The 19,288-nt window shown below is 52.0% G+C and overlaps 1 protein-coding gene across 1 annotated transcript in view; it reads left to right on the top strand.

Moving 5' to 3' along the window:
* jarid2b (jumonji and AT-rich interaction domain containing 2b) overlaps window positions 1-19,288 on the top strand; it is a 31,148-nt gene that overhangs the window by 11,513 nt on the left and 347 nt on the right. The window contains 12 exon segments of the mRNA XM_068747542.1: window positions 2,653-2,879; window positions 8,170-8,388; window positions 10,966-11,201; window positions 14,561-14,957; window positions 14,960-16,003; window positions 16,492-17,042; window positions 17,836-17,928; window positions 18,041-18,159; window positions 18,259-18,329; window positions 18,420-18,534; window positions 18,627-18,732; window positions 18,832-19,014. Coding sequence (XP_068603643.1) covers window positions 2,653-2,879; window positions 8,170-8,388; window positions 10,966-11,201; window positions 14,561-14,957; window positions 14,960-16,003; window positions 16,492-17,042; window positions 17,836-17,928; window positions 18,041-18,159; window positions 18,259-18,329; window positions 18,420-18,534; window positions 18,627-18,732; window positions 18,832-19,014 — 3,361 coding nt within the window.

Raw genomic sequence — 19,288 nt, forward strand, 5'->3', positions numbered from 1 at the left:
GGTGAATCTTAAACGCCTCTTTGTCCTCTCTCTTTCTGCGTCCTCCTCTTTCAGCGGCGCCCGCCGACAGGACGGCCACAAATTTGTCACCCTGCCCCTCTCGGAGGCGATCGATGCCCTGGATGCCACAGCGGCACAGACTACTACACATTAGAGCAGCGGGGTGGAAGGCTGGGGGGGGGGGGGCAGCAGGAAGGGGCGGATTAGAAAGGGATGAACGTGGACATCCTGCAGTAATCGCTTTGCTTTCTTCCCTCAGTCTCCTACAGTTGGATGGTCAGCGCCGCCGTGGCGCTGCACCAATGCGCATTCTATAGCTTAGCATGCATGGGAACAGCATGTTCCCCCCAATGTCCTGGCAGCCTGGCAGCGCTATTAACACCTGAGCACCCTGACAAAAGAAGAGAGCTACCCTTTAGAAAAAAAAAAAACACCTTGAATCGAAGGTGATGGGTTTTATTTATTGATGGGTTTTATTTATTTCCTTGGGATTCATTGTTGCGGCACCGACAAAGTCGGAGGAGGATCTGTCCTCCTCCTATCTTTACAGGCATGTCAATGAAGGAAGACTCAAAGAGAAACGTGCACTAAGGCTGATTATTACAGATTACTTTGGAGAAACCCTATGAAAGCGCCGCGGTGGCTACCTAAACGTTAGCTAATCGGTAACAGATAGCAAGAAAAAAACGCCCCGGGAAAACACGAAGCTTGTCGGGAGAGGCTCTGCTCGACCGTCTAGACAGGATGTAGTACTTGCGTTGTTTTATTAATCTCCGTCTTATTCTCCTCGCTGCCTGTTTTTCATTTATTCGTGCACGTGTGTCGCTTTTTCCTTCTGCGTCTCCCCTTTTAAGCAGTTAATAGCATCCTATTTATTCAAGGCTGGAGCCGTAAAACGATCCAAGGATTAGAAGTGTTTGTAGCGCGGCGGAGTCTGCTCTACTGCTTCCGATGCAAAATTAAATGGGAGATGAGGCGGGGTTTGGAGGCGGAGCTTGCATGCAGACTTGCACCAATAACATAGCAGCAGATACCTTGCTGATTAGGTGCTTTTTTAGCAAAGCTGTAGTGAAGTTCTTGAAAGGAAAGAATCCATTTTGTAAGCAGCAACATGTTTGTTTGTTGCCCTGAATCACGGCACAATACATGTTTACACGGGTAGTAATAAATATAGTGAATTAAATGTATAATTGCACTCGGGCTGCATCAATTACAGGATGTGGTTTCCAAGCGATGGATTTTTTTTTTTTTTTGCGCATTTTGGCTACAGAATTTACAGGCTGTAAAGTTTGATGCTTATTAAATTAGATCTCTATAATAAAAACGAAATGTTCTCCATGAGTTGTCAAACATTCAGGAGAATAATGACTTCGTTTTTAACGACGGTACAAAGTTTATGCTTTTGGCTCGACTATTTCTCATCCTGCATTTTGAGAATTTCATTTCCATGTTTCACGTCTTTTCGACATCATTATCAATTAGTTGTTCCTTCTTTCCTGCCCCCCCCCCCCCTCTTTCTCTCCTGCGCCACCGTCTTGCCCTTGATCTTTGTTCTTATTCCCATCGTTGTGTGAAGCGACACCCGTCCCCGTTGTGTTGTTTGCTTTGTTCTGTCACACAGGGAAGACGGCTTCGGTTCACACTCCGCTTTCACTTGCATAACTTCAATCCGGTAAAACGATTGATCCCACTTTAGTTTGGAGCCCGATCACCGTTGATCCCATCGATGATTGGAGCTGATTTTTTCCCTCTCATTTCTTATTCCGCATCCGAATTCAGCGTTTTCGGCAATGTGTGCGAAATCATCGCTCGGTTTCTCACATATTGAGCGCACACCCGCGCCACGGCGGGAGATTGACATATTTTCACACCGCGCTGTTCTCTGATTGAAGTGTAATCGGAACGCCGCACCTTTTCGTCGAGCCAAATGCATTGTGGGTGTTCTACAGACATGATCCTATCTTCTTTTTTACTTCAGTCCGGTCCGTTGCAAATTGACAAATAATACCAGGATATCACATTGGTCCTTTCGCAGCTTTGTAACTTTCCTACCGTCTCGCACACACGCGCACGCACACACACACACACACGGCTGCACTAATCGATTGAGGCCGCTGCTATTGTAGGACTTTTACGGTAGAGTGACAAATAAGTCCATCGTTTTCTCAGACATCCACATCTTTGATATTCTCCTCCTTCCCTTGCCGCCGACACACACCGTGAAATCGAGAGGAGAGAAACAACAGAGAGAAAAATGAAAAGACATCTCGGGGGGGTGGGGGGGTTGTGCATCACGCAGGAAACTGAGCAAAATGTTGAATGGAAGTAGAAAATGAAACGGCTGCAGCGCGACAGACGGAAGTAAAAGAGAAACTGCTTTGTGTGTTTTTTGTGCAGAAGGTTCCGTGTGTCTGTTTCGGTTTCTGACACACACAGATTAATTATCTTCCTCTCGGCAAAGAACGGAAATGAAATAGAAAGTTCTGCAGCACATGCTGTTGATTTCATGTGTGCCACAATAAACTGAGCGCAACGATGGCGGCACGTCGCCGTGTGTTTTAAATCACAAGCCAACTGCTTCCTGCATGCATGTTATATCATGACATTAAAATATCACCTGCTCAAATATAATTCTTCTTCTCTTCCTCTTAGACCTCGCCTGCAGGCCCAGAGGAAGTTCGCCCAGTCGCAGCCCAACTCGCCCAGCACCACGCCCGTCAAGGTGGCCGACCCGGGCAGCCTGAACGCTGCCCTGGCCGCCGTGCCCTCCTCCTCATCCCTCTCATCGCTCTCCTCTTCGTCCCAGTCATCCTCCATCCAGGACCTGTCCAGACGCAAGCCCAAGACGGAGGATTTCCTCACCTTCCTCTGCCTCAGAGGTGAGAGGAGACGCAATTACGCGCAAACATAACAATCGACGTTTCATCTTGGACCCAGGAAGTGCAAGCCAACTTCCCCAAGACTATTATCAGCTCTTATTTAAAAGTCGAGAGTGAAACCGGATCTGCGGATACACATCAATCTGTTCTTACACGCATTCAGACAACGTGGCATTGACAAGCCAATCAGGGCTCACCCTAGACTAAGATTCAGCTAAGATTCAGTCATTGGTTTACCCGTCTCTCCTCGCGCCTGTCTTTAACACCTCGCCCTCCACCACAGCAGCTGCTGCCTTTCGTTCCAGCCCAGTCACACCCGACCTACAAGCTACACGCGCCGCGCCGGTTCCTCCGACGCTATCCTTCATTCTTGTCCTTAAGTCAACCTTTTCACATTTTAAGATCACTCTCGAGCTTTAAAAAAACAACAGCCTTTTATTGCTCGTCTTATTCTTGCCCTTCATTAAAAATCAAACAGCATTAACTCATTTGAATACTAAAACGTAAAACCCCTTTTATGAACCTCTGCTCGTCTTACAAAGTAGGCCGAAGCCTCAGGAGAGACACACTTCGGATTGGAGCGCGTTGGAGGCTAGAGATCGCTCGAGTCACGGAACGTCATTTGAACCTTTCAGGGCTCAGTCCAGAACATTTGATTGGAGGGTGTTAAAATGATTCTAATGCTTCCGGTGGGAGGGGCTTATGTAGGCCATGGTGCTACACAGGCTAATGATGTAATGTCCCGTACGCTTTTGGGCTGAGCCGACGCCTCCCTGTCCCGTGGAGCGCCAGACTAATGAGATATCGGTGGCTGCTGTGGTCTGGTTTCCCCTCTTTATAATTAAGGTTGTGAATAGTGCTTCGCAAGCTGATTGTGAGTCTGTGTGTATAAAGGCGTGTTGCACTCCGCTGCACTACCGAGGCTAATTTTAGAGCTATGCTGCTAAGCTAACGACTGAATGGTTTTCCACTGGGCTTTTTCCACTCTACCACTCCCTGTTTTACTGTTGTATTTATAGGCCTGGTCCGTGGGTGTGTGTGTGTGCGTGGGGGGGGGGGGGGGTGCTTGCTATCCATGCTGTGAGGATGATATTTTCCTGTGTGGGGCTTCTTGCGCTCTGTTTTCCCCTTGGCCTCTTACATGACCCAAACGCAGAGACCCTTACTCAGAGAAGGACATGGGAGAATGTCAGCAGAGCCCTTGAGGTTGTGTGTGTGCGTGTGTGTGTGTGTGTGTGTGTTGTGTGGCGTCCAGGGCATGTGATGAGACACAGCCCACGAGGACGACCATGTTAGCCTGGTTAATCTTGTCAAAAGGACTCAAGTCTTTGATATCATCTGAAAGCTCCAATCCGCTTTAAGGCCGTGGTTCTTGTCTCCATGGCGATCTGACCACCAAACATTCTGCAGCTTCACGTCTGCCTCTGACGGAAACATCCCTGAACTCCCCAACTCTTTATTTCAATGTGCTTTTGACTAATTTCTAATACACCCCCATATATATTGATATCGGGGCAGGTGAGGTCCCCCCTCCCCCCCCCGCCCTTCTTCCTGTACGTAAGTTTGAGAGGAATGGCCAAAGGTGCGCATCTCATTATTACATTTTCTTTACTTATTTTTAAGTGTTTAGGCTTATTTCATTTTTGCGGGGCCACCTGAGTAGGTCAAAGGTCAAAGGGGAATAGTTTCTACCCTAAAACCACATCAGTGAGATTTATCTCAGGTGCCACATTCACAATGCACGAGCTCCCAGCCCCCCCCCCCTCCCCCACACACACCCACTGTGGTGTTTGCTTTTCTTATCTGGTAAACATTACACATCCACCCCAAAGGCTTCTACCCATCACTCATTCTGACAGCTACACAAAAGGCCATAAAACATGAAAGATTTGACGCGACAAAGTTTGCGACAACAAAGAGAAACAAGCGTTGCTGTTGTCACGCCGCCATCCGTCATCCCACTTATACCCAATCGGAGTTCGTTATCTCCAGACCTTGTTCTTTTGTGGTTCCTTGTATTATTTCCACCCGCCCGTGGCTTTTTTTTGGCTTTTTTTTGTTGCTGTATCCATGGGAAATATATTTTTAATTCCACCTGATGGGGAGGGGCTTGCCTGATGCAATGTGGGAGTAACCGGAAAGAAAAGCAAAAAATATAATATTTCAGTCTGGAAGGATGAACATCATGTATGATGCTCGCCACCCACACTGTCTAGGACCTAAATTCTGTGTTTATCTCACCACTCGTCTCATGCACACACGCACACACACACGCACACACACACACACACACACACACACACACACAGAGTCCTCAATGTTTTTGCCTGTGTTCTCAGAATGGTGTTGTGTGCTCCAGGCCTGTAGTCGTACTGTTTATATCCATGGTGAAATGCATTTGGGAGGTAGCCAGACAGTCTGCCTCCGGTACCCCAGAGGGCGCAGTGCCTCCGATGGCCTTGTGGGGGCAGCTCTGAGAGGAGCAAGAGGAAGAGATTCTCACGGAGGATCTGCTCCCCCGGTTTCAAAAGTCAGTCGAGGGATTTGTTTCAAATTGAAGTCTTTAGGGAGCGATTGTTGTTTAAGGGTTATTCTTTGAATACAAATAAGGAACGTTTGTTTCATGCATCTTGTGTGTTTTTCCACGAGTAGAACCGCTGTTTGTGAGCTTGATGCTTTTGCTGAGATCAATGTCAAGTGGGACTTAATCCCTAATCCTGTCTCAATCTCTGTCTCCATGTCTCCCGTAATGACCGACTAAACTCTTGGCAAAGCGCCGCTGCAGGGACGAACTTTTCCTTTCCGTGCCAGAGAGTCTCGGTTCGTCTACTTCCTGACCTTCGCTCGTACTTCCTGTGCACGCGTGAAGCGCTTTAACGCAAGTCGGGAGGTCCAGATGTCGCCATGGCAGCCAAAAACTGGCCTGATTGATGATTTAAATAGTTTTTTCAGTACCAGTTATGGGGACAAACGGAGGTTAACCAGAGAAAAGGGGGCTTGAAATGACACCCCCCTCCCGACACAAGAGCCCCATTAAAAATGACAATCCTAATAGACTCAGACTTAATTATGATTCGTCTGTGGCCAGAATGAGGTGGATTAAAACACAATGTGATGGGGGGGGGGTCTGCTAGCTGATGCTTTCAGGGTGTTTGGTATTGCAGGTCATATTTTGGGGATGTTAAATATTTGTTAAACGTCTGATCTCTGGCCAGATTTTCTTTCCCGTGCGTAATTCGACAGTAACCACAATTCTGACTGTATTTGCATGATTTCAGTTGTTGATCTGCACCTCCCTGCCGCGCCAAGCACACACACACACACACACACACACATACACACACACTCCTCCCTTCACTTCTGGCTCTGAATGCTCATGTGGTCTGTTTGCCATTGACCCTGTGACCCGTGTTCAGGCCAGTAAATTACAGCCATTTAGCTAATGAGGCAAGTAATTAGAAGCTCATTGGCTCGGTGTGTGTGTGTGTGTCGCCACGGTGATTTTGTTTGGTCTAAGAGAGGACCCTTTGCTCTGTTAACCAAGATACACAAGTGGTGGTGTGTTTGTTTTATGTCCAATGAATAAAAATGACGTCGGGTGGGTACAGTCGTTTGAACGTTTCAGACGGACATCGCTACCCGGTTCGACGCCGAACGCCGGACGCTGCGTGCCGAGGTTTTTCTGCGTATTCCCGGTTCAAAGCTCCCGGTTAGGAAATGGAATCATTTTTGTCTTCTTTCTAGCACGATCTCTTATTTTTCTTAAGACATGAACCAACGTATTGAATGTTGTCGAATTTAAGATAAGCAATTCAGCGCTCTCCAAAAACAAGAGTGCTAATTTAATAATCGGCTTGACTGAGTCGTAATTCAGCGTCGCTTTTAAACGCTCAGTATAGCTTAATGCAGACTCGTAAAAAATTCAGCCTCTTTTCCAGAGGATTAACTTTATTTTAATTGATATATAATCTTGCGTTGCCTCTAATTAATGTCCTTTAAGCACTCTGGCCCCTCTTAAAGGATCATTAAAAAAGAACACGGCAGCTGCTGATATAAGTAGGTGCTTCCTGGTTCAATCGGAGGATGGAGGATGTTGGCTCGATCCATCGATCAATCTCCAATCGAACAAGTCACTTTAAGATCCACGTGTTCACGGCTTGTCCGGGAGAGACTGGCCCATTGTAGATGGCGCCTCTAAAGGGGGTGGATGGAGGACCACCTGTAGGTCAAGTAGGTCATCAGGTCAAAGGATGTCCCGTGGTAAATCAAGCCCAAGCGTGCATTAACGGTCTCCTCCTGGTCTATTGTTCCAACGTCAGCGCGTCTCCGGTACGATTTCCATTGTGTCCGAACTTGTCCTGTCGGTCACGACTCTGCAAGTCAGCCGCAGTTCGTATTCCAGAGCCGGCGCGGCTCCAACAGCTGTTTGCACACTGATTTACGGGTGCAGCATTACGAGATTTACTAACATGGCTTTGGGCTTTATTACCATTTTATGAGAGCGACTGCGTGGCTACATTCAGCTAACCGAGGTAACATTACGGTCCGGCCGCTGCCAAACGCCGTTTACCTCCTCCCGGCGCTGACTGGACTGGCTTTTTCAGAGCTGACAATGAAAGTGATTGAGTATGACAGGAGGAGGGGAAAGAGAGGGTCCTCAGGTTTCGTCTTGTGCAGGAGGAGAGATCGACACTGATACCGTTCAAAGGGTGAAGGGGACACGTTCTGGGATTAGCCCAGCTGTGACTTCTTTGGTTTCTTAAGTCAGTCTTTCATACAGTTGGATATTTGAGCACGTGTAGCGTAAGTGTTCCTCAATAAAAGTGTCGACCTGCTGGTTTTGCATCAAGCGAGCCCCCCCCGTCTGGTGCACAAAGACGCCCCCCGCTGACATCCTGCTGGGACACTCCAGCAAACCAGAAACAATGTCTGTAGATAAAATGCTAAATAGATGCAGACTTCGTTACCTGCAGGATAATGGCGGTCTTCAGACACGGAATAAATGCTGCAATTTGTATTGCAAATTGTTTCAGCATTGTGCCGTGCTTTCCCGCTTTGAATGCGTGTGAATCGAACAATGGGGCCGTTGTGTGCAGAGTAGTTTACAAAGCAGCAACAGGCCGCCGGCTGCGCTAATTACAGGTGAAACTACAGGAGCAGGATCGCCGTCTTTCACAAGCGGCTTCTATTCCCGCATGAATATTTCACCGCTCGCGGATTGATGGCGAGATTAGATGTCAGTCCTTTCATGTCCTTTCTCATCCTTTCTTCTTGCTCCCTCTTCACCCAGGTTCGTCAGCCCTGCCCGACAACGTGGCCTACTTTGGAGGCTCCCAAGAAGAGGCGGGCCTGGGGGAGGAGGGAGGCAGGGAGGAAGAGGAGGTCAGGAATGGAAGCGGGGTCCACTCTCACAGTGGGGGAAGCAGCAGTCACGCCTCAGCCGCCGCTTCCTGCCATTCCACGCCCCGCAAGGGCAGGATTCCCACCCGGCAGCCGCTCAATGGGCACGGTGAGAACGAGACGAACGCTTTCAGAGTCGCCGCCTCTCCGACGCGATCCCAACGGGAAAGGCAGGCGTTCCCGATGAGGTGCGGCTTTGGTGGAGGTGGACTGTGAATTCAGTCGGCTGATCTCGTCTGTTTACCGTCTGAGGAGAATAGAGGAGTTGATATTCTCTGCTGGCGTTTCCCAGCAGAACGACTCGAGAGCGATAGCGAGATCCAATTTGGAAAGTATTAAATAAATTCAGCAACAGGACGAGAGGGAGTCGACCGTCTCGCATCGTGTTCGACTGTGAACCTGAACGCGTCCCTGAGTTTGCCGCTCTCGTTTTCCACAGCAGAGGAGCGGCTCGGTCGCTCGGGACGGAGCGGAGCGACACGCCGACTCTTTCCACGCCAATTAACACTTAGCTTGCTAAATCCTAACAAGGTGTTTATGGATGCGCCGAAACAGCTGGCGGGGGCCCCCCATCGACAAGCACGATGCCGTGACGGCACACGCGTGCACCCCCCCCTCGGGGAGGCGCGTGGACAATTGGATGAGGGCGGGATACACGCGGCGTTTAGGTACACACTGGAGTCTAGGAGAAGGGATCTCAGCGTTATGATGCTGCAACAATCTCACACCCGGGTTTTAATCACACGCATAATTGTCTCCACGGAATTAAACGTGCACATGCTACCAGTTGGTTCTTTCTGTTAGCGGCTAACTCAGCGGGGCAAGTCGGGGGGGGGGGGGGGGAGAGAAGAGTCTTCTGTAGATCGATTGGTGTCACCGCACATTTTAGGTATAGCCATTGTTTTAGTTTTTTTGAAGCACATGAGAAACTATTTTAATCTGGAGGACACGCAATACTTCCGGCCAGGCGTCCCCCCGTCGTCGTCCCCCGCCCCCGTCCCCCTCCATGAAACAAGATACGGATTCCTCAGTCCCTCCTCCTCGCCCACTCCCTCCTTAGTCTGTAGAAATGCCGCCAGAAAGGTTCAAAAGGTGAACTTTTTGCTCAGCTCGTTCCTCTGTCATCCTCTCAAGTGGGATGTGGAGGAGGAGGAGGAGGAGGAAGGCAGGACAAACAGACTGGTGGGATTATGGGAAAATTAGCGAGCGAAGGTCCGGAGACTTGCTTATGATGAAGTCATGGAGAACGGACCGCTGACGCTGTTTAACCCTGCAGCACAGCGTGTCCTTCCTGACTTTTCATCAGAGCATCTGCTGCAGCTCCGTGTGGAGGCATCCGTAGCAGGAGGAGCACGGGAAAGGAGGAGGTCTAAACCCCCCCCCCCCCCAACCAACGAATCCAGGCTTGTTGCTCAGTCTCCTTATCTCCTGCACCAACACTGTTTGTGAGGCGGTGCCTTCGCTCCGGCATGCAAAATAAATAGATAAGAGGAAAATATGCAGATACACTTTGTGGGGTTCAGCAGACGTGAGGGGCGGGGGGTTAAGGACGCTGGAATCAGTGTTTGCATACGTAGGCGTGCACGTAGAATAGAGATCATGACTCCAGTGTGGAGATGATCTTTCTGCCGTCGTGGCAATCGAGCAAACACGCGGTTTCAGATTGGTGTCAAACGTGACGCTTGTATATGTAGCCGGGTTTCCAGCGGGGGGCAGCGTTACACGAGCGAGGAAGGAGGAAGAGGAGGAGTAGGTGAGAAGCGACAGTAGAGGCCCGACAATTCATCAGAGCTCCATCTCCCCACTCGGTCGGCAGCGTGCCATGTTGACATAGCTAAATGAGCTCGGTTTCTTGCTTAGCTCGCTCTTCGAAATGTCCGACTTGCGCTCCACGCACACCTTTGCGGATGGACGCATGCACCGATGCTCAAACACCACTCGAGCACGCTTTCTCACAGCACAACGCGCGTACCGTACGAGTCGTGCTACGCGCGTACCGTACGAGTCGTGCTACGCGCGTACCGTACGAGTCGTGCTACGCGCGTACCGTAGATGCCCCTCGCGTACCGCGGCCTGCTGCGATTTGTTCCGTGTTTAAGCTGCCATGAAAGTCGAAACGGAGCCTCATAAAGGCCGAAGAGAGCGCCATTGACTGTGTATGTTAATCAGCTCGCTCCCCCCACAAGGTCGACGTAACCTGTGTCCATTTTGAACAGGTTCATTGACATGCAGCATAGAGACGTTTTCATGCACGCCTTAAGTCGTGCATATTTTACTGACTGCTGGCTAAACGCGGGCCAAAAGCCTGTCACTCCAATGTTTGCGTGGACTTTTCCCGCCTGGTCTTTGTGGTTCGGTGCCAGAAGTTATTGAACTCGGGTCCACATATTGGCATTGGCACAGGGAGAGGAAAAAGACTGTCTAGAATACGTCTTATTAAGGGTATTCATGGTTTTTTTTGACTTTCCACAGAGTCTTGTTTTCTTTACAGGGGCTTAATGTTGACTTGTTGTGTTTTACACTTCAATAAATGCTGCGTGAAGTCTGCACACACACACGCACACGCACACGCACACGCACACACGCACACACGCACACGCACACACCACATGCTGTATTTGAGTCGTGCGAAGCTGGACTGTAGCGTTCCTTCATAAACGAAACGGCGTCTGTGTTTCCTCTCCAGTGTTCCACAGCCACAGTAAAGTGGGGACCAGGGAGAGCCCCAGGCCCAAAGCGGGGGCTCACAGCAGGGACGCTCCAACCCCGCCACTGCCACCTCCTCCACCGCCCCTCCTGAGGGAGCGCAGTGAGCGGGCGGAGGCCCGGGAGCACCTGAGGGAGCAGCAGGCCTTGGCCAGCAGTCGAGGCTCGGCCAACGGGCTGCCGGCGAGGAGGGCCGGCGAGGAGCTACGCAAACAGGTACGGAATGACCGGGAGGCCCGTTGGGAAGCTTCACAAACTTCCCTCCTGCATGCAGGGAACGTTTCCTTTAACTGGAGATGACATGGAATATCCAGCGTTAAGAAGCTTGAGGTGAAGAATGTTCGTTTGGCCCCCTCTTAAATCTTGTTTTCTTTCATCCATCTGCCAAATCCGACTTTCCCCAAATCTTTCTGCACCTTCTCCTCTCCTAAATGCTCCCTTTGTTTCCTCTCCTCTCCTCTCCTCTCCTCGTCGGAGGGAGCAGTGATTGTGTTTCGGTCTGCTATGACTGCAGCTATATATAGCAGCGCTGGCCGCTGTGAAGGCCCGCCTTCCTCTCTGTGGCGCTAAGCAGGTTTCACGAAACCCGTGAGAGGAGGAGGAGATTAGACAGAGGAGGTTCCGGTGAGAAAGCTTCGGAAACAAGTCTGCTGAAGCTCCCTTTTCTTTCTACCTGTCCTCTTTTCCATTTCCCCCTCCTCCTCCTCTTCCTCCCCGAGCATCAGCCTCTATCAGGCTTCAGGTTTTTCTTCCCCCTTCTCCTCCTCCTCCTCTCCTGGTTCGCTCACGTCGCCGGCACTCCTCTTCACGCTTCGCTTTGTCCCCCCCCCCAGCGTCTCCTTCTCCGTGTCCAACAGATGGATGTCGCCCTTGACAACCCGGCTCCCATCATTTACGAGATTAGTGCATTTTCTCCCCGCTTTCCTCGCGCTCCTTTCAATTAGCGAGAGCGGTATGTGCGTGAGTAGCGTGCGCTCGAGACTTGGAACTGCGTCGACGGCGAAAAACACACGCATCGAGAGGTTAAGTGATGATGTTGTCGTAAAACGGAGTCGGGCTTGTGTGTGTGTAAAACTGGAGGCTGAAGACATTATCATAATTCAATTTGCTGGGATTCAATTTTCCCAAATTTATTAGCGACTCGAATCGACGGAACACCGGCGTACCTCTTTATGCGACGGCATTATTCCGTCCCTTTTAATGAAATAACCAACGTGTGCGAGTCGTCCTGCGACGGCCAGCGAACCCGGGCTTTTGGCGCCCCCCAGCACGCTATTAGCGGCAGGCTGTAGCGACGTTCCTCCATCTGCTGAAACGCCAACCTGCCCAGAGCGCCGGCGCATCGGCGCCTAAACAGACAGCGGCGGGGAGGAAGGAGGCTCGAGCCAGATTTATGGTCCGCCGTCGCGGCGTTCCGGCAGCCATGAATTACGGCAACGTTGCGTTTGATTTATTATTCAGCATCGGATTTAACCCTTTCATCGTCCGCTCTCCTCATCACTGCTGATGGACGTTTGTCATTAGATGACCCCCCCCCCCCCCAATCATGAACATCATTCTCTTTCTTCAAGATGCCTTCAATTCAAGTCTCCAGCGGAAGGAAACAGGTTGGAAAGAACACACAATCTGACCAATCACAGCCCTCGCTGGGCTGGTTAGATGTGTGACATCAGAACAAAGCTGATCTCACCTCATCCATCCTTTTATCAGGCGAGGCTTGGCGAGGGTTAAACTTTCTCCTGTCTTTTTTTCTATTGTCTGTCTGTCCGTCTGTCTGTCCGTCTCCCCTCTCTCTCTCTTCTCCCCTCCCTCGTCTCTGAGCCGGCTCCTGCAGATGTTGCCTGTTAAAAATCTTCCTGCCAGGCCTCAGCTGGGCTATAGCAACACATGATGTCATCTAGACCCACCCCCCTCTCTCTCTCTCTCTCCCTCCCCTCCCCTCCCCACGAATATGCAACTGAAATCCACTCCAGAACCGCCTGCCTCCGTGTGTGTCTTCCTCATTCAGCTCGTCATCCTCACGTCCCTCTGATTTCGCTCGAGCAGAGTGAGGATAAGGACATTTCCGTACCCTTCTGTGTTCTTTCTTCCTGAGAGAATTGAGGGTAGCGTGCCGTGCCCCCCTTTCGGAGACCGCCGGACCACTGAGCCCCCCGGTGGCTAAAATGGGTCATGACAACACGTTTCTGAGATTGGGTGCTTTGTCAGCAAACTGTAGCCGGACAAAAATAGCAGCTACGTGAGCTCAGTCCTGTTTAGCCGCTGGTTCTTATTTTAACGCTAACGCTTTAGCTTTAGCCCTTTGATCTGCACCGATGCGGCTTCCTTCCCAACGTTCCTGCTTTCCTTACCACCCTCTGTTTCTCCTGTGTGTGTGTTGGAGGGCAATATATTGACGGAGGCAGGGTTAGGTTTCACCCCCCCCCCCTTATCTTTTAATGGCCCAGTCTTTGTGTCGGCCCCACCACCTGAGACAAACACTCACACGCACGCACGCACACACACACACACAAAGACAAACCTGTCAATGGGCCGGCTGTCGCCTCCCTCCTGTGGCGCCCGACCCTGATTGATAACTTCATCACTCCTCTTTTCTTTCGGCGCCGGCTGAACTTCCGGCTGGTCTGGAGGGGAACACACACGCAGACGGGGATCAGTTACGACCTGCGTATCAAAGTGTGTACCTCTACTTCGTGTGCATTGTTTACATTTTTGAATAAAAGCAGACAGAAAGTAAATATAATACGATGTTGTAAGGACCAATCAGCACGAAGGAGAAGAATGAGAAGCTCTAAAAGTGTGCAGATGAGGCTATGGAGTGAAACAGAGGGAGGGCAGGACGGGGCGGGAACAGCCAGAGGGAGTCCCGGACACGGTTCAACTTCACACAACGGACTCTAACGTGTTCTGGCCCAGCTGTGGATCTCCTCTCAGCGAACGTTTCTTCCCACAGCTGTAGCCAGCGATCCAGCCGTGGAACCAGACTCCAGTGTGCCAGACCTCTGATCTACAGCTGGAGGCCTCAAACACTTCACACACACACACACACGCCCAGTTTCTTTCTGACAAACACGCAACACAAACCGGACCTTTACTCCTTGTATCCTTGAATGAATAGTGAACCGTGGCACGGCGAATTGGCGTCTTAATATACCTGGATTGAATTAGCCTTCATTCCTGCGACCACCACCTCGTACCGTACAGCGGGTCAAATGGAGCCACGCCTCCTTTCCCCCCCCTCTTCTTCTTTCTAAACGTGTCTGTGTGTTGTCCTTTTATTATTTTCTAAATGTCAGCCTTTGTGTTGCTGCATTTGAAATAATAGTAATCAAGACAGATGATTGGTTCTCTGAATAGCTTTGGTTTCTAAAGATAGTGTCGGTCTGACCGGTTGAAGTTCAGAATCTGAGGTGCTACGATCTCGGGCAGTAGCGGTTTAAGTTATCGTACTACTGATCAAACCCGGTTTATCTGCGTACCGCTCGCCTGCCGCTCCTTATCCACAGCTTCAAGATGAGACCCGTTTTGTCCTAATAATCGATCACTTTTCTTTTTGTTGTTGTTGTTGGTCTCAGGTCTCTAAAGTGAACGGGCTAACGCGGGCTGGCTCGGCACAAACTGCTGGGGCTGCTAAAAAGGCCCGCGACTTCCGACTGCCGTCCAAAACTGTGAAGAAGTACACAGCCACCGTGTCCAAGGGCCACGTCACCTACACCAAAGCCAAGCAGAAGGAACTGGTCAAGCAAACCAAACACAGCAGCAGCAGCGCCGCCTCGGCAACGTCGTCAGCGAACAATCACAATCAGCACAGCCAGCCAGCAGCCAGCAACGGGCTGGCCAACTCAGGAAAAGCAGCGGCGCCGGCCCACCACAGCAATGCAAAAACCCGCAAACAGGTGCTACTATCCAACGGGCTGCACAACGTGGCCGCCAGCGTTCGGATCAACGGCCGGCTAAATGGGCAGCGGCACAACGCCTGGTCAAGGAGGACGGACAGAGACTGTGCCAGCGCCAGCAGGGCCCAGGCGACTGCCCGGGTCGGGAAGGACTGCGCAACTCCAAACGGCGTCTGGAGGTGGTGCTCAACTCGGTAGGGGCGGGGCTTGTGGAACAGAAAGCCAAAACCACTGACAATAAGGCCAAGAAGGCCAAAGTTCAACCGGCGCCTCTGGAGACGCGCAGCAGCAGCAAGAAGGTGGCCAATCAAGACAGAGCTGCCGCGCAAAGCTCCGCCCCAGCCACGCCTGTCTCTAATGGACACGAGTCAGAAACGCCTCCCTCGACTAAAACTCCGCCTGCGACCCCACTCCCACCTCCCACCCCCCCACCTCAACAAGCTCCCACGACACCAGCAGCCAGCGTGGAGCCGGTGAACCAGCGGCCCAAGCGGGCGTCGGCTGGCAAGCTGATGTTAATTAGGCAAGCACAGCAGCAGCAAAGTAGGTCCCACAGCCGGAGCTCCTCCTCTTCCTCCCCCTCTTCAGGCCAGAATCATCCACAGAACCATCCCAGCCACGCCAGCACTACCTCAGACCCCCAACAAACCTCCATGTCCTCCTCCAACGCCTCCTCTCTGCTTACTTGCAGCCCCGGGCAGCTCAAACCGGCGACGGTGCGGACCGCTGACCGGGACAAGGAGTGGGAGCGTGAGAAAGAGATGACACGGCAGAAGGAACACGAGCAGGAAAAGGAGTGGGAGCGCCACCGCAGCAGGCCGGAGGGCTGGGCGGCACTAGGCGAAGCCCCCGCCTTCCGGCCTGCTCCGCGAGAGTTCCTGGACCCTCTGGTGTACTTGGACGCTGTGAGGGAACAGGCGGAGGCGGCCGGGATGTGCCGCGTGGCCCCGCCCCCTGACTGGCGACCGGAGTGCAAGCTGAGTGAGGAGATGCGGTTTGTTACACAGGTGCAGAGGGTCCACATGCTGGGCCGGCGCTGGGGCCCCAACGTTCAGCGTCTGGCCTGCATCCGCAAGCACCTCAAATCTCAGGGCATTGCCATGGACGAGCCACCGGTCATTGGTGAGAGAAACAAGCGCGCCTCCGTGTGGGCGGGCCGTGTGAATGCAAGCCCTTCCTGGGTCGATTGAATTAACTAAGCAGTGAGACGCAGGTTCCTTCCTGTCGTCCGCCTGAAACTGTATCCGAACTTTTTCCCCGTGCCCTCGTGCGATTGTTGAATCGTCTTGTTGTCCGCGTGTTTGTTTCTGTTATTTACGGCGATATTCCGATTAGCCCAGTGAGCGCAGCTGGGCTATGCGGCTGTTAGCCGGAGCGATCTGGCGGCCTCCGCTTCCGAATGACATCCTCGACTGTGCCCGGATCAGTTCCACATCATCAGAACGCGTATTTGTTTGGCACAGTGACGACGCATGGCATACCGGAACAGCGTTTAAAACTGAACCCCGCTGGGGCTAGCGCTGTCGCCTCACAGCGAGAAGGTTCCGGGTTCGACTCCTGTCCGACTCCGTTGTTCGATCCCCTAACCTCCTTCCTCCTGCTCCGCACAGGTGGCTGTGAAGTGGACCTGTCACGTTTTTTCCAGCTCATCAATGACATGGGCGGCATGCAGCAGGTGATGGACCTGAAGAAGTGGACCAAGCTGGCCGACCTGCTGCGCATCCCCAAGTCGGCGCAGGACCGGCTGGCCAAGCTTCAGGAGGCCTACCTCCAGTACGTCCTCTCCTACGACTCGCTCGGCGCCGAGGAGCGCCTCCGACTGCAGGCCGAGGTGCTGCAGGAGAAGAAGCACCTGGAGCTGCGCCGCGGCCCCCTGGAGGGCCTCTCGGACTCGTCGGCGCCGAGCGCGCTGGTGCTGCCGCGCTACGAGCCCAAGAACGGGCTGGTCGACGGGGTAGTGGGGGGGGCGACGGGGCACCACCGCACCAATGGAGTCTATCACCGTCTGAAAGAGCTGGAGGCTCGGGTCAAAGCGGGCCGTCGCAGGCTCTTCGCTCAGGAAAAACTAGGCAAAGATGACAGGCATCACGGGGAGGAGCAGCAGCGGGAGGAGGGCGGCGGCGGCGGCGTCCTCGGCGACCAGCACAAGTGTATCAACAAGGTGAGGAACAAGGTTCTGTCCTCATTCATGGTTCCATTTTAAAGAGGGGCCGGCCTGCGAGCGAGTAGCGGCCGTTCGGCTGTTGATCGTTCCACGCAGCGAGGTGGTCAGTATTCCTCCTTATCTGGATTTAGGTTTATTCTGGCGACACGGTGGCGTAGCGGGTAGCGCTGTCGCCTCACAGAAAGAAGGTACCCTGTCTGTGCAGAATTCTTCTCTCCGGGTTCCTCGGGTGCACCCGGCCTCTCGCCCATCGGGGGCTGGGATAGGCTCCAGAAACTCCCGTGGCCCGAAAAGTGGAAGAAAATGGATAGATGGACGTTTATTCTGTTAGTTCTGAACAAAGTAGGAATGCCCCCCCCCCCCCCCCCGGGCAACCAAATCCCCCTCGATATTCCCCCTACAGCAGCCCAGGAGCTGCTACAGGAGCGCCATTCAACCCGGTGACATGTGAACGGTATCGCCATCCTGACAGGACAGGCTTGTCTAAATACAACCCGTCAGCTCAGACTTGAAAGCAGTTTTTATCACGAGTGGGCCCCCACAGAGGAGGTTGTATTTCTCTCTTCTATCAGGAGAACAAAGTGCATGTCAAGGGTATAATTAACTCTAATTACCCCCAGGAGAGGCTTGGACACTGAGCCAGGGCCGCTACCGACTCATCGAGAAAACATCTCATCAGTGTTTCCTTGCGTTACGATATTATGGAACGGAATAAAAGACCCTTTGAGTTCATTCCTCTGACACGAAACCAGGATATAACCAAACTGACATTAGCCTTCTTTTGTTGCAGGGGAAATCGGTGTCTTTGACTAACTTCTTCAGGATAGCTCGGAACACCATGACCATGTGCTTTATCAAGGAACCGGGGGCCGCCGAGGTCGAGGTATAAAACCTGCATGCCGTCTTATCCTTTATAGCAAAAGTCACAACTAACTCTGAAAATGATTCCTCTTTCTTGAAGAGCTTCAAGCGTTCCTTCTCTTTTGTTCTTGCAGCAAGAGTACTGGAGGCTCGTGGAGCAGAGGGACTGCCACGTGGCAGTGCATTGTGGGAAGGTGGACACCAGTACGCACGGTAGCGGTTTTCCCACTGGAAAGTCGGAACCGTTTTCGAAGTGCGTAGCTCGTAAACGTTACAGCCAGCCGTTAGCATCGAAGCTGGTTCTGTTGTCTCGGTAGTCTTGGGTTAAACAGTTCTCTCGTCTTTACCACAGACATGGATGGAACCTCACCGTCCTCCCCAACAACGCTGGATCCATTCTGAGGCATCTCGGTGCTGTGCCCGGTAAGGACACCCAAAATGCATCACCTCCTCGGTTTCTGTGCATTTTTCCCGGTGCTAATCATCTGATCTTCCTCTCCCTCGACTCCCCAGGGGTGACCATTCCCTGGCTCAACGTTGGCATGGTCTTTTCTACCTCATGCTGGTCTCGAGACCAAAATCGCCTTCCGTATATCGATTACTTACACACTGGTGCTGATTGCATTTGGTGAGTTTCACTCGGGACACCAGGAATCATGTAACTACATAGTTTCCGCTCTGTGGACGGAGTATTATTTGACGTCCTTGTGTGATCCAAAGGTATTCTGTCCCTGCTGAGGAGAAGGCGAAGCTGGACAAGGTGGTCCATACACTGCTTCAGGCCAACGGCACCCCAGGACTAGAAATGTTAGAGAAGAACATCATGGTCGGTTCTTTCTGCGTCTGCACATTTCTTTTGCGTGCGTTTGGTTGCTGCTTCAGCGTTCTAACGGTCGTTTGCTTCCTGTCCCCGCCGGTCTTCCAGATCTCCCCGGAGGTGCTGTGCCGTGAAGGCATCCAGGTTTACCGCACGGTCCAGCGGAGCGGCCAGTTCGTGGTCTGCTACCCCGGTGCCTTTGTCTCTAAGGTGTGCTGTGGCTACAGCGTCTCAGAGACGGTGCACTTCGCCACGCCACACTGGATGAACCTGGGCTACCAGGCTGCAAAGGTCAGCACAGGCACCTCGAAATGCTCAGATATGGGGGGGGGTTTGAAACACCTTGCACGATACCTTTGTAGTTCGTGGCTGCTTTACGAGGCCTCGCTTTAAATCCGTCCCTCTGTGGACAGCAGCAGTAAAAAAAAATGTGATTTATGGCGAGTTGATTGAAACTGAAACGGATAAATGAACTTGGAACCTCGAGTTTACTTCTCGAATCGTTCCTCGCGCTGAACTTTGTGCGATTCCATCTGTGCGTCCCTCCCGGGAGTGCGCTCAGAAT

Source organism: Brachionichthys hirsutus, chromosome 13, assembly GCF_040956055.1.
Source record: "Brachionichthys hirsutus isolate HB-005 chromosome 13, CSIRO-AGI_Bhir_v1, whole genome shotgun sequence".
NCBI lineage: Eukaryota > Metazoa > Chordata > Actinopteri > Lophiiformes > Brachionichthyidae > Brachionichthys > Brachionichthys hirsutus.